The following is a 14,625-nucleotide window of genomic DNA, read 5'->3' on the forward strand; positions in this document are numbered from 1 at the left end:
TTTTATTTCACACTTAATGTGACTTTACTAGTTCTATATCATTTTTCTAAGTTTTTGTTTTGTTTACAAGTTCTTCATACAAATTACAACTCCAACATTAATTTACTCATTTTTCCATCAATTTACTAGTTTTATGTGTGATTTACACATTTTTTGTTTTATTTCACACTTAATGTCAATTTACTAGTTCTATGTTATTTTTATAAGTTTTTGTTTTGTTTACAAGTTCTTCGTGCAAATTACAATTCCAATACTAATTTTCCATTTTTTCAATAATTTACGAGTTTTATGTGTGGTTTACATATTTTATGTTTTATTTCACACTTAATGTGAATTTACTAGTTCTATGTCATTTTTCTAAGTTTTTGTTTTGTTTATAAGTTTTTCGTGCAAATTACAATTCCAATATTAATTTACGAGTTTTATGTGTGGTTTACATATTTTATGTTTTATTTCATACTTAATGTGAATTTACTAGGTCTATGTCATTTTTCTAAGTTTTTGTTTTGTTTACAAGTTCTTCATACAAATTACAACGCCAACATTAATTTACTCATTTTTCCATCAATTTACTAGTTTTATGTGTGATTTACACATTTTTTATTTTATTTCACAATTAATGTCAATTTACTAGTTCTATGTCATTTTTATAAGTTTTTGTTTTGTTTACAAGTTCTTTGTGCAAATTACAATTCCAACATTAATTTACCATTTTTTTTCATTAATTTACGAGTTTTATGTGTAGTGTACATATTTTATGTTTTATTTCACAATTAATGTGAATTTACTAGTTCTATGTCATTTTTATAAGTTTTTATTTTGTTTACAAGTTATTCGTGCAATTTACAATTCCAACATTAATTTACCATTTTTTCATTAATTTACTAGTTTTATGTGTGGTTTACATATTTTTTATTTTATTTCACACTTAATGTGAATTTACAAGTTCTATCTCATTTTTCTAAATTTTTGTTTTGTTTACAAGTTCTTCGTACAAATTACAACTCCAATATTAATTTACTACATTTTCTATAAATTTACTAGTTTTTTTCTATTTTTTAATTTTTTAAATTTTGTAGACCAATTTACCACTCTAACGCTAATTTATCCGTTTTACCTTCAATCTACGAGTCATACGTGTGGTTTAGAAATTTTTTGTCTTATTTCACATTTGTTTGGAATTTAGGTTATTTAGTTTAAGTCAATTGCCTCAACTTAAATCCAACGTGAAAATGATTAAGGAGTTGGATTATTGGCATTTTATGATTTAGATAGAATGATATAAGGGTGGGCATGAGTTGGGTTTGATAGGGTTAGTGAAATTATAACTTGGTCTACTTTTTAATGAGCTGAGATAAAATTCATCCAACTTAACTAAATAAACTTATTTAACCCAATTCTACCCAAACCTTATATCGTCTGGTTAAGTTGATTAGGTTGAAGGTCAAATCAAAAATTTAAATTGAACAATGAAAATGATATGAAACTTGAAATGAAACTTATTAAAATCAAATATAAATATTTTATAACATGAAATTTTCATTCACTATCTAGTGTACGTAAAGAAAGTTAATAAATTAACTATCTTTAAATTAAGAAAATTTTCACAAAAAAATAAAAAAACTTTTTAGACTTTATTTCTCCTGCATCTCCTTTTCCAATTCCAAATTAGGACTTTTTAGATAATTAGCTAGCATCATATACAAAAATAAAATGAAAGTGATATATAATTATGTGCCGTTAAGTATTCACTAAAAAAATTAAAAAAATTAAAACCAACTTACTTTTATATTAATCTTATAAAATAATAAATTTACTTATAAGAGAGTGTGATTTTGGTTTTGGAATTGTAGTCTAGAGCAGCAGATGCAAGAATGAAATAGCCTCTTGTATTAAAAGATTAAAAAGAATAAAAAATTAGATAAGCCATTTAAGTCTTTATAATTTTGCAATTGAGAATTAACACATTATCATTATCCTTCTTCTTCTTCTTCTTCTTCTTCTTCTTATTATTATTATAGATTTGGTTGGGTTAGACTGGTTAATTATAATTTATCCAACCCAAAGTAATTATTAATTAGGTTTGAAAAAAACAGACCCAATTAAACCACAATAATCTGCTCATGGTGCATTTACTAATCAGTAATCGGAACGAGCTACAATCAGAATCAAGAATGTGAATAAGAATAAGTTATTTATTTGAGCTGTAGAAATTGAAGTTGGAATGAGATTTATTTCCATCGATGTGTTTAATTTGTCTTGAAATCAGAATGAATTATCATAATTTCTTAAATGCCCTTTGTTGATTATTGTCAATTGGTGGTAATAATAATAATAATCATCATCATCATCATCATATTTATTAAAATAGTATTATAATTATGATTACTAATTCATTATTGTTATTATTTATTAATTTCATGATTTTGTTTTATGATTATTATTTATGAAAATATTATTGTAATCAAACTTTATAATAATTATTATAATAATAAGTTATTAGTATTAATATTTTATTATATTATTATTTCATAAAAATATTATTATATTTATAATTTTATTGTTATTATTATCAGTATGAAATTATTTCATTATTATTTATTATAATATTATTATAATTATAATTCATTATAATTTATTAATATTTTATTATTTATTTATTTATTTAATATTACCTAATTAAAATTTATAATAATTAATTAAAATATTTTTATGGTTATTATTTATTAAAAAAATTCAATATTATAACAATTATGGCACCATCAACAGCAAAAAAGTTAAAAAAAAACTTTTTTTTATATTATCTATTTTTTCTCCTTTTTTAAAAATAAAAGGCGGAAAAAAAAACATTTCCCATTGAGTCTCAACGTCACTGTAGAAGAAAAAAAATCAAAACAAAGAGCACCGCCCTATCCGCCCTTAATGTTCATTTCCAAATGTGAATTTTTGTCTCAAATCTCCAAAATTTTAAGCCAAGATTCACCAAATCCGAACCCGAATCCGCTGGCACGTGAACCGTGAAACCGTCGATCACAATCCAAATAGTTGGGAATGCAGATTGTCGAAGAGATGAGATGCAGATTGCCTTTCAGATTCTGGTGATGGTAAGGCTGTGGAAGAAACCAAGAAGAGCACCAAAAGCATCCGCTAGTTTTAACCCTGAAACTGTCTTCCAACTCCAAAACTTTGCAGATCGGTTTGGCGCGCATCGCGCGAGGTAAGCAATCTGGAAAATCATTTTAGATCTGGTAAGATCTGGTCCTAATATTTGCAAGCAAGTAGCTGAGGGTTTTCTGCCACTTTTTTCTGCCCCCTTACTTTTCTCACCCTTTCGCTTCTAGTAAGGCTCGGAGATACTGATCATGTGGCTTCTAAGCTAGATGAAAGGGGATTTTAGTGGCAAGCTTGTGATTGAGTAGAATACCTGTTAGAAGATGCAGTGAGGAACTGCCTTGTGGTGCCAGGGCCCACCGTCCAGGCCTGATGAGGAGACTGGTAAGTTGTCATTGTCGTTGAGGTTTTATTTGAGGGAGTATGTAAGAATTTTTAAATCCAATAAGATGAAAGTAAAAACATGCACAAATGAATTCCGTAAATAAGGATGTTGTGCCTCTGGAGTTTATCCTGATTTGTGTAAGAGGTCCTATCAACACAGAGGGGCTTGTAAGAGATTTGCGATCTGCTACAAATGGCAGTTGTAATAGGTCAGGCTTTTCTCCTAAGTTCCATTGTAATGCCTTTTATATATAGTTTTGTATGGATCAAGGTGAAGTGAAATAGGAGTTTATATCAATTTTCCAGCTTTTCTGAAAATACATTATTTGAAGGAGGATGGTCATAATAGAAAAGCTGGCATTCAGTATTAGGAAAAAATTTATTCCAGAGTCAAGAGGCTAAAAAGGACTTAAATATTGAAAATATGATGCTCCTTCATATTCAGTAATCTTTAATTTTCTTTGATTCATTTCAATTCCAATTTGGCAGGTGTAAAGGAAAGGTTGCTGAAAATATTTGAGGGTTGGTGTGATAATGTGATAGATTTGATGCTTGCTACAGACGACGAAGCCATTCTTCGACGTGACATATATGACCGGACACCTACCTTCACGTGGGGAAGGAGTCGTGTTACTTTGCTTGGAGACTTGGTCCATGCTATGCAACCAAATATGGGCCAAGGGGGTTGCATGGCCATTGAGGTACACTTTTTTTTTTTTTGATGCCTCTCCATCCCCGTTAGAGACTATTCACTTCACGGGAATCATATATATTAAATCCTTGGTTACTTTTAGCTCACTCTGAGCATATATATCCTGTTATGGTATAATGCAAAATGATTTTTTAAAATAACCATTTTCTATGTCTGTTCTTTCTTTTAATTCCATGCATGTGTCAACCCTGTAAGTTATAACTGTTTAAACATGTTTCTTCGTGTGAGCATATATGTTAGACCTATAACTTCACAAGTGAATTCCTGTTGAGATGGAAATGCTTAATGAATACCTTCTCTTGATGAGTCTTTAAGACAGATCATCGTCTGTTTAGAAATCTCCATTATTTATTTATTTATTTATTTTGGGTGGTTATTTTATTGTTTGTCATTAATTTCAAGTAATATTGCTTATCTCTTGTATATCTATTGGGATTATCCTATGGATACGTAAATTCATATGCTTATCACATAGGTTGTGGATTCTGAAGTTTCTAATGCTTATCACGTAGGATGAACAAATTTCTTTTAATGCTTTCTTTTGGAATAACTTGAAATAGTCCAAGTTGCATCTCATGTTCAAAATGAATGAATTATTATTGTTTTAATATGTAAGAACCTTAAGCCTGAGAGGTGTAATATTTCATTATTATTATAACAAAAAATGCATTAAAATATAAGACTACATCACATGGCCATAACTATAGTCTAAAAAATACTTGGTCAAAATTGTGTTTTCTTAAAATGCAAATAGCTTGTCCAAATCCACACCCTCAGGCATATGCAGATTATTTTAGGATAATTTTGTGTGCATTGACGCAAGTGAGGCAGCCTCCTTAGGATATAATCTGCAGAAAATTTGAACAAAATTATTGATACAACACATTGATTTGGACTAAAAAAAAATTATAGAAATAATGACCTATTTTCCCATACCAAATAAATTTTGTGAAGCTGTTTAATGGTCCAGCGAAGTTGTCCACACTTGTAACATGGCCGTTCTTACTTGGGCATTTCCGTGCAGTATGTCCATCTTGTTTGCAATATCCACATTTTCTTGTGTTAACACCTTTGTTAAATTTCGTACTGGGTGCACCCTTTGTCTTCACAACTAGAGGATCTTTTACAATTCTTGCTTTCTTTTCTGCACTGCATGGTCTATCTGTATCTCCGTTGTCACACATTCTCAACTCCTTTATCTCACTCTTCAGTTGAGCAAAGATGATCCACTTACAAAAGAAATCTGGATCCATGTCAGCTTTTGCATTTAAGTATGCAAGTGCAGCTTCTGAGTCTGTTTCGAGTATCATGGATCTACGTTCATTATCTAAATTGTTATATAAATCCTTTAATCCGAAGCCCAAATTGTCATAACCCCCAGCCTGGTTGACAAAGAAGTCCATAATCTGACTTGTCTTTATACCAAATGTTTGCATTGAATTAGCTAGAGCATTGTCAGAATCTTTAACCATTCGATGAGATCGAAGAAATTGAGTCTCAAAATCTGCTGCCAACTCATGAGAGTGTTTCGGAACAAAGCTTCTAGCAACCCAAGTTTTGGACTCCTTATCTAAATTTACCCTGAATGCTGCTCGACAGTTGACTCTTGTAATAGCTCTAGGTTCACGGATTCTGTTTGTATGCTCAATATACTTTTTATCCCTTTCACCTTCTCTACTGCAAACCCAATGTTTCATTATGGGTGCACCATTTGTATCACGTCTCCCATCATAAATGCGAACACTAAAACCCATTATTTTTGAGTATTTTTTATAAAAATCTGTAGCTTCTTCAAGTGATGCAAATCGCTTTCCAATAACGTCTTCAGCAGTAAGTTCATACATGCTTTTATCATCCCAATAAATAGAGTTTGAACCATCCTTCCCTGTCATAATAGAGTATGAATAATTATTTTTTTTATCATGAATAGCTAACTTCAATTGATACTATTATTTTATTATTGACAACTAAAATAGTCTAATTCTATTATTTTATTATCAACAACTAAAATAAACTGATACTGTTATTTGATTTTCAAAATATTACAAAAATAATTTGGTTCAATTGTTTTGTTATGAACAACTAAAAAACCTGATTGTATTCCTGCTTGAGCTGTTGAAGGAATATCATATGATGATGGAACATCAAGCTCTGGCACTTTGTAATTTTTGTTAATGCCTGTCATAATACAATAAGAAAATATTACAATAAGTGAAATGGCACTGCTAGACAATAGCCTGTAAATTATAATAGACACAATTAATATTAATTTTAAAAGGTTAAAAAACACTACTCTTTTTAGAAAGAGAGAAAATAACATAAAAAATAATAGCAAAGAGTAACAAATCATTAAAAGACAATGAAGAATTAACCTTGTTGATCATCATTCATTGTGTTCTATGTGGTCGTTAGAAAAAACTGGGCAAGGAAATTGTAGGATTGAATGGAACTATTGAATTAGGAAAAGACGTATTCTGGACAAGTTGCAATAGTTTTTATTATGGCTAATTTCAAATTAGTACCCATTAAGTCTTTAAATTTGAATGGAACTATTGAATTAGGAAAAGACGTATTCTGGACAAGTTGCAATAGTTTTTATTATGGCTAATTTCAAATTAGTACCCATTAAGTCTTTAAATTTGAATGGAACTATTGAATTAGGAAAAGACGTATTCTGGACAAGTTGCAATAGTTTTTATTATGGCTAATTTCAAATTAGTACCCATTAAGTCTTTAAATTTGAATGGAACTATTGAATTAGGAAAAGACGTATTCTGGACAAGTTGCAAAAGTTGTTAATATGGCAAATTTCAAACTAGTCCCCATTAAGTATTCAAATTCTGTCGTTTCTAGACAAGTTGCAAAAGTTTTAATATGGCTAATTTCAAATTAGTCCCCACTAAGTCAAAATATTACAAATAACCCCATTTATTTTAAAAATACTCATCCAGCCCCAGAAGTATAAAGTCAGCCTTAATTATGTTTTGCCTGTTGAGTATTATTGTAAGTGTCAAAATATTAACAATGTCCCTAAATAAATCGATTACTACTGTGGTTGTAATTTTAGAATTATAATTTTTTCCCGTTTTGCCTCTAGTTTCTCTTATAATGTTCTAAAAATTATTTGTTGCAAAATAATGTGTCGTGTTCATGTCCGTAGGAGTTATATTAGGTCTTATTTTTCTAGCTAGGTTACTATTATGCTTGTAATTTAATTTTTCTAAATAATTAGATCATTATCATGCTATCGCAGCAAGTTTGGACAGTCATGATGGTTGTGTAAAACCTCAACTATTTTTTATTATTGACTGGGCCTTGCTTGCTTCTTGTTTTTCAATTTTGGCAGTGATGGTAGTAAAAGCTTTTGGAGTTTTGGAGTGAATAGAAGACGTGCATTCGTGCAATACTCTTGAGCAACCCTAGCACTTTTTGGCAGCAAACATATGCATCCATGTAATTTTTTTTTTCTAAAGGGACAAAACTACCCCGACTTATTCGCTATATAATCAGAACAAATCCAAGATTTTGAGGGAGTAATGATGAGTTTTACCCCGGGGCCAATCTGTGCCACAAAAACCAACTACTTGGTTGTTCGGATATTGTCTGGTTATCGTTTATAGATTCTTGATGTGGGCATGAGATGAATTCTGATACCTGCATAACAAATACATGCGATTGACAGTGGCCAGTTCAAATTGGGGGTCCTTTTAATTTTATTTTCTTCTGAGTCCCACTTGGAATCTATCAAATATCCCCTCCACGAAAGTTCCTCGGTTCCCCCAGTATTATTAAATTACTATATATTAAATATACGACACACAAAGACACAGTTGATCTCAAGTCTCCACCACATATATTATTGTTGAAAGGGAAAATATTTCTAATATGCGTTGATTTGATGTGCCACTTTTTTTTTATTTAGATTTATCTAAAAAGACAAAATCATTTGAAAGGCAAATTCAAGGCCACTAGACCTAAGAAGCTTTAACAGACACATAACTTCACAATTTGACAAATGAATGGCTTTAAATGTTCCTTCAAGGCATACTACATATATTTATTCGTGTATGATCTTTCACAAGCAAACTTTAAGTTCTGCACAAAGATTGTACATCTAACTTGTTTTCTTTATTTTGGTCTTGTTTAAACTGTTTCAATTGAAGAAGAGTGACTTGGCTTTTGTTGTTTTTTGTTGCCAAGAACATGCAGTGAGGAAAGAAAAGTTGAAAATTCTTGCTTCGTAGAATCTTTAGCATGCAAAGTTCCGGTAGCTCAATTAATTGCTTTCTAGAGTTTCTCACAAACTATATGTTTCACTTTCTCTCTATGGTAAAGAACTGCTCTAATATAGAGAAGTTTACATGAATTCCCATTTGGTAAAATCGGAACTCTTGTACACTGCAGTTTTTCCAACACTGTGATGATGGTACATGTGATTGCGATGAATTAATCAACCTTAATTCCAGATTATAATTTGTTAATTGCTTCAGTTTCTGGAAGCTAAAGTGAAAGTATTCTAAAGGAACTATCGTTACTACTGCTCCCCAACAAAGATGATCCACTTTCCCACAAGATGTCACTGAAGAGGAAATTGTGAGCCACCTGGAGAATAAAGGAAAACTTGCAGTAAAACATTGACTATTTCCAGTCCACATTCTGCTTATACTCGGTAGGCAATTGCAAATTGGAAATTGTTTCTAATTAATTTTATGTGAAACAACAATTATAATTGCAATAACTAATAAATAACTAATACAAATCATGAAATGTAATAGGAGAAAAAAAAAGCAAGAAAAAAACAGTTAAAGAGAACTTACTTTTAATATGCTGCATGCTTTTGGACTCTACTTTTTCTTCTTCAAATTCTTTTGACCATTAACTTTGTTCGTCACTTTGTTCGGTGGAAGATTATTCTTGTGCGAATCATGAAATTCTTCAGCCTTACATCTGATACTATCTCTCACTTTATTTGTATCTCCGTTGACAAGGTGGAGTGCAATGCGATATGACAAGGTGGAGTGCAATGCGATATCTTTCTATTGTTGAGTTATACTAAATATAGTACGAGAAAAAATAAAAAAGTGAGAAACAGAGTCATCATTCATTGTAAAACTTTTAATCAATATGATATAAAATTAATGTCACATACATGTTTTATAGATAATAGATCACATTGCGTCTCCATGAACTTGATCACAAACAAACCGCAGTCAGTTCCATTTGGTTGTACTGAGACATTATCTAGATATAAAATTTTAAAACTAAAAAAATCTCAACATGAATGAAAATTTCCCAAAAAATCATCGAGGAAAACTTCGTCGAGTCCCTGTAACTGTGATAATGATGATAATAGTCAGCATACATTTGCATTTATTGGTAATAATACAGGTGAAATGCAAGCTTCACTTACAATTGCTCTAACAATTTCCTCTCGATGTGAATTCGAACTATTACTAGGTAAAGAGTCCCAATTTTCAACGGTTTGCGTTTTAACAATCAACACCGCCAGATACCAATGTGCAAAGCCATCATTTATAGGAACATAGATCTACCTGACAAATGCATAATTTTTAATAATTACCATTAAATGTCTTAAACAATGCCATGATTTATTGTAATTTTGTATTTAATTTCTTACCTTTTCACATACTGCAAGTTCTGACATGTACTTATCTCGAATATTATGATTTTTGACAAAGTCTTCGATGCTTGATTTCTTTTTAGAGTCCATGTTTGCCACTATTTTTTGCTGCAAAACTCATAAAATAAATACAAAATTAGTATATTATCAACATATAGGGTCAACTGTCAGTAAACAAATTCATAGTATAACATTTACAACTTACCGAAAATATGGTGGGCAAATACCAAATACGCATCTCTAGGCTCGTTTTTGCACGTTCTTTGTTTGTCAAGTAGTTGACGAAACAATCTATGACCTACGAATAGAGCCATTAAACAAGAAGACTTAAATACTTAGAAAGAAAATAAATAAATTGAATGATTAAACTAAATATAAGGAAGGTATGCTTACTGTGTCAATGATCCAAGTATTAGGAGCCAAAGAAAACATCTCTTGGCGAGAGACGAAAAAACTAATTCCATCAACAATATGCTCACTGTATTAAGAATCCAAAAATAGAATTAAAACTATAACAGTGTTAATGCAAAAATAATAACATATGGAAAATGGGTCATGCGAAAATCCAATTACTCCATAGGCAATTCTCCTTGAAATATATATTGCAGCAACTTCATATCTTCCTCTGAAAATGAATTTAGTAGAGTGATTGAATCATGAAAAAAATTTTGTTTGCTTCGTCTTTTGGGAAACTGATTATAAGGGGATTTTTGGTATGGACCAGGCTTTCGCTTTCGGGAGCGCATATCTTTAACCTCAAATACACTAAGTTGGTTTGATGATTCCTCTTCAATAGAACAATCATCATTCCGGCCATTATCCTACAAAAATTATGATTTATAACTTAATACTCATCTATGCACTATTATGTTTTACTTGTGCAAAAAAGAAGATCGTCGTTTATTGCTAAATACCTGTATAGCTGCATTGTAGAAAATTTGCTTACGCTTTCCCTCATTTAGGTCTGACTCGCCCGTCAAAATTCTCTCATCATGTTTCTCTTCAACATTCTCCTCATCCAGTAATTTCTTCTCAAGAATATCATCTCCATCTGGCCTTTCTTTGGCTCTCTTCATTAGTTCCGCAAAAGTTAAAATTTCATGGCTTGATTCATCGTTCTTTTGTTGCTTTCAGGAAGGAGAAGTAATTCCAATAGCAGCGCCATTATTCTCCTTTTGCTGCTCAACTTGCTTTTGTGTTAAGTTCTCTTTAAAGGTTTCCATTACTTGTTGCATTTGCTGCATCCAGCTACCCATTGAATGCTTTAAACCATCAAGCTCCAATGCCATACGGCCAATATCTTTTCGAACAAGTGATAATTCCTTTTGATGTTGACAATTATGTATGCATTCTTCATTCTTCCGACTTGTTCCATCAAATGTTTCCTGGGCCGTGTTTTGTTGAGGATGGATTTCTCGCAAATTAACCTAATAAATACCACATATTATTAAATACATGTCATTTCAATATGATACGTTAATATTTAATTAATAAAAAGTAGATGTCATACCTTTGAGCTCCCATAACCGCCATTTTTCTTAACAAAACTCAATAAGTTAGTTACATCTCGATTTGTCCATGTTGTTATTGGACTCAAAGATTTATCAATAAATTTTCGTGCAAATGATATAGAATCCATGTAAAAAAGCTACAATATTAACAAAATGATCAAAACAAAGCAAAAAAAAAAAAACACAATAAAACTGATGAAATTATTTTTAAAAAAAATTATTACCTCCAAAAATAGTACACAACCATTAACAACTTTATGTTGTCCTGCCTTGAACTTTTGTATGCCCTCAACTAGCCCTTTAAAAGCCCACGTTGCCCAATTTTTTTTATTTATGGCACTGGTGTCTTTCAAAAAAACCAAGTAATACGGGGCTAAATTCAACCCTGATTTAGGAAAAATAATTGTAGCTAGAGCAAACAAAACAAAGCTTCTTTTAAAGTCATCATTCACCTCCCTTTGATTCACCAATTTTGACTCTAAAGTTTTCAGCTTAATGTATCCACTGTCATCACAATATTCATTCCTCAATTTATCTATATCATCAATACCAAGATCCACATCAATGTCGACTCCACCATCTTTTATTCCTATAATGTACTCAAAATCTCGAGGCGACAAACTGATACTCTTACCATGCAAAAAAATACATGAAGTAAATGGATCAAAATTTTGAACCAACCATGAACATAAATCTCGTTTCAGTCGACCACATTTTATGTGCAGAAGACTTTCAAATCCTAACTCCACAACAGCTTTTTTTTATTTTCTGACAATTTTGTGACCAGTTTTGCAAAACGATCTGGAGCGCATCTAGTTTCCATGGCTTTTTGAGTTCCCTTCACAAAATCATCTTCTTTGTCTTTATTCTGTGCTATATCACTACCAACCATTCTAACTTTAGCCTTCTCTTCTTCACTCAAATTTTTGAAACATTTCCCTAATTTAATTCTATCCTAAAAAATTAAAAAAAAATATGACAATAAGTTATTGCTTGTAACACGTCCCAAATTTAATGGAAATTAATTATCGCACCTACACTCACCACTTTTTTTCCTTGTTCCCGTAATATTTTTGCTTCTTGCTTGCTGCAGTCAATTAAATATTTTGAAAAAAATATATATAATCAGTGCATGTTAACATTATTGTGCTTGGCTTTACTAAATACTCATAAATTTACCAATAGTCAAACACATAATATTTAATTTAAGAAGACTTACAAATACTCAATGAAAGGTCGATTTCTTCTTGAAATTTCATTTTCCTGGCTCACATTATCATTCTCCTTGAAATCATTCTCGTTACCCTCATCTACATTTTCAGCCATTTTCGAGTTTACAAGAACCTGTACATGAAGATATTAGGCACAAAAAGAAATGGGAAATATCACAAGTTTTGGATCCTGTAAAACAACAGAAAATTTAACCCAAAAACAGTAATAAATTTATCCAAAAAGAACAAAAAATTTAACTGAAAAATAGAAGGAAATTTAACCAAAAACAGCAGAAAATTTAACCCAAAATAAGCAGCAAATGAAGCCCAAAACACCAAAAAAATTTAACCAAAAACGGCAACAAATCATCTCAAATACAACAGAAAAATAAACTAAAAAATAGCAACCAATTAACCCAGAAACAACAAAAAATTTAACCTAAAAACAGCACCAAATGAAGCCCAAAACACCAAAAAAATTTAACCAAAAAGGGCAGCAAATCATCCCAAATACAGCAGAAACTTTATCCAAAACACACCAGAAAAATTTAACTGAAAAACAGCAGTATATTTACCCAGAAACAGCAAAATATTTAACCCAGAACCAGCAACAAATGAAGCCCAAAACACCAGAAAAATTTACCTGCAAATAGCAGAAAATATAACAAAAAAACAGCAGTAAATTTATCTAAAAACAGCAAAAAAATAAACTGAGAAACAGCAGCCAATTAACCCAAAAACGCAAAAATTTAACCTAAAAACAGCACCAAATGAAGCCCAAAACACCAGAAAAATTTAACCAAAAACAGCAGCAAATCATCCAAAATACAGCAGAAAATTTGCCTAGAAACAAAAGCATTTCAAACCCAAAATTTTTCTGCAACTTCACATAATTCTCTATCACTTCAATTATATTTGAGACAAAAACCCACTTCCAGTTTCAGAATTATGATCCATTACCTTTAATTTATCTACTTGTGTCTGATGTATATTTCATTTATTTATTATCCTCATCCATACATCCATCCATGATCCACCACACATTTGTTTATCAACCAAAATCAATGCAAACAATAATACAAAATCAAGGTCACAACAATTAGCATAACTCATATAGCACTCTATATTGTTCACCCAAAAAAAAATTGATGGCCAATCAAAATCGAAGAAAAAAAAAAGAAAAAACAAAACAATAATAATAATAATAATAACTGTGAAGAGGAAAGTGGGTCACAAACACATGCTGCGTTCAGGCAATGCCATGTGCCCACATGCTTCAATAGAAAAGAAAAATAATAATAAAAAAAATGTTTGCATACTCTTCGCTTCCTTCCTATTGAGAAATTTTGACAAGCAAATTCTCGTAGAGAAATAATAACTCCAACAACAGCAACAAGTTATAACAACTGAATATCATCAACAGGAAGAAGAAGAAGAAAGAGGAGGAGGGAGTGATTTGAACAGAAGCATCCTTGAAAGAAAGAATGAAAGAAAGCAGTGATGGGTTCGTGAGAGCAGATCAGATTGATCTGAAAAGCTTAGATAAGCAACTGGAGAGGCATCTAAACAGAGTATTGAATATGGAAAGCTTCTGCTAATGCCACTGCTACTGCTATTGGCAAAGCTTCTAATTTTCTCAAGAGGCAAAGGCAGGAGTGCACTGGAACTTCTTAATTCCGTGAACAAATGCGGAAATTATGACTATGAAATAAAACTATGCAAACCCAAACACTTGCAGCGACTTCTTAATTCTTAGATTCAATGCCGTGAACAAATTATGACCATGAAAGAAAACTAAAATGCTTAGCAATTCGAACGAGATAGAGGATTAAATTTACCTTGCACAGGTGACGACGGCCAAACCAAGATAGAGGCAGCAACAGCAGAGACTCAGCAATTCGAACAAGATAGAAAATCAAGACAGAAAATCAACTCAAGAATGGCTGCAATCTGTAGACGTATGAGAGGTTTCTTTAGGAATTCGTTAATTAGGGTTTAATGAAAAATATGAACGGAAGTTTCCCTTTCTAATTTTTTATTTCTTTAAAAGGTAAA

General features: G+C 31.2%; 3 protein-coding genes and 1 long non-coding RNA gene across 8 annotated transcripts; 1 reads left to right on the forward strand and 3 right to left on the reverse strand.

Moving 5' to 3' along the window:
* The first annotated feature begins 2,847 nt into the window (after positions 1-2,847).
* LOC127902095 (zeaxanthin epoxidase, chloroplastic-like) lies at positions 2,848-7,787 on the forward strand. 4 transcript variants are annotated; one of them, XR_008054571.1, is made up of 4 exons: positions 2,848-3,217; positions 3,342-3,495; positions 3,985-4,196; positions 7,554-7,787. XR_008054571.1 is itself a non-coding variant. In XM_052440572.1 (3 exons), the coding sequence occupies exons 1-3, from the start codon at positions 3,689-3,691 to the stop codon at positions 7,554-7,556; spliced, it is 231 nt and encodes a 76-aa protein (XP_052296532.1). In that variant the 5' UTR covers positions 3,502-3,688; the 3' UTR covers positions 7,557-7,787. The 4 variants fall into 4 exon arrangements, 1 of the variants encoding a protein (XP_052296532.1); XR_008054572.1 differs by having other exon boundaries at positions 3,346-3,495; XR_008054573.1 differs by lacking the exon at positions 3,342-3,495.
* Positions 4,927-5,271, reverse strand: LOC127902098 (uncharacterized). Its single transcript, XR_008054576.1, has 2 exons — positions 5,144-5,271; positions 4,927-5,055 (listed from the first exon to the last, which is right to left on the reverse strand). It is a non-coding gene; the product is annotated as an uncharacterized LOC127902098 (long non-coding RNA).
* Positions 7,788-9,226: 1,439 nt separating the features above from the next.
* On the reverse strand, positions 9,227-10,997 carry LOC102607107 (uncharacterized). Of its 2 annotated transcripts, XR_008054570.1 has the most exons (8): positions 10,763-10,997; positions 10,422-10,669; positions 10,242-10,326; positions 10,054-10,146; positions 9,846-9,956; positions 9,618-9,755; positions 9,357-9,539; positions 9,227-9,259 (listed from the first exon to the last, which is right to left on the reverse strand). XR_008054570.1 is itself a non-coding variant. In XM_052440570.1 (7 exons), exons 1-7 carry the CDS (start codon positions 10,922-10,924, stop codon positions 9,480-9,482), a joined length of 897 nt encoding a protein of 298 aa, XP_052296530.1. In that variant the 5' UTR covers positions 10,925-10,997; the 3' UTR covers positions 9,312-9,479. The 2 variants fall into 2 exon arrangements, 1 of the variants encoding a protein (XP_052296530.1); XM_052440570.1 differs by lacking the exon at positions 9,227-9,259 and having other exon boundaries at positions 9,312-9,539.
* LOC102611957 (uncharacterized) lies at positions 10,979-13,187 on the reverse strand. The gene is made up of 5 exons (XM_052441196.1): positions 13,146-13,187; positions 12,579-12,703; positions 12,404-12,446; positions 11,359-11,496; positions 10,979-11,275 (listed from the first exon to the last, which is right to left on the reverse strand). Exons 2-5 carry the CDS (start codon positions 12,683-12,685, stop codon positions 10,979-10,981), a joined length of 585 nt encoding a protein of 194 aa, XP_052297156.1. The 5' UTR covers positions 12,686-12,703; positions 13,146-13,187.
* Positions 13,188-14,625: the final 1,438 nt, after the last annotated feature.

The sequence above is a fragment of the Citrus sinensis genome, chromosome 5, assembly GCF_022201045.2.
Source record: "Citrus sinensis cultivar Valencia sweet orange chromosome 5, DVS_A1.0, whole genome shotgun sequence".
NCBI lineage: Eukaryota > Viridiplantae > Streptophyta > Magnoliopsida > Sapindales > Rutaceae > Citrus > Citrus sinensis.

Bases quoted from the DNA above. Each gene is read 5' to 3' on its own strand.
- LOC102607107 (XM_052440570.1), bottom strand. From the start codon at position 10,924: ATGAAGAGAGCCAAAGAAAGGCCAGATGGAGATGATATTCTTGAGAAG. The intron at 10,327-10,421 runs GTAATTGGATTT...TTCTTAATACAG, and splicing joins CAAGGAGAATTGCCTATGGA to TGAGCATATTGTTGATGGAA. The intron at 9,957-10,053 runs GTAAGTTGTAAA...TGAGTTTTGCAG, and splicing joins ATTTGCCCACCATATTTTCG to CAAAAAATAGTGGCAAACAT.
- LOC102611957 (XM_052441196.1), bottom strand. From the start codon at position 12,685: ATGGCTGAAAATGTAGATGAGGGTAACGAGAATGATTTCAAGGAGAAT. The intron at 12,447-12,578 runs GTAAGTCTTCTT...AATTGACTGCAG, and splicing joins CGACCTTTCATTGAGTATTT to CAAGCAAGAAGCAAAAATAT. The intron at 11,497-12,403 runs GTGAGTGTAGGT...TTAATATTGTAG, and splicing joins GGGAACAAGGAAAAAAAGTG to CTTTTTTACATGGATTCTAT.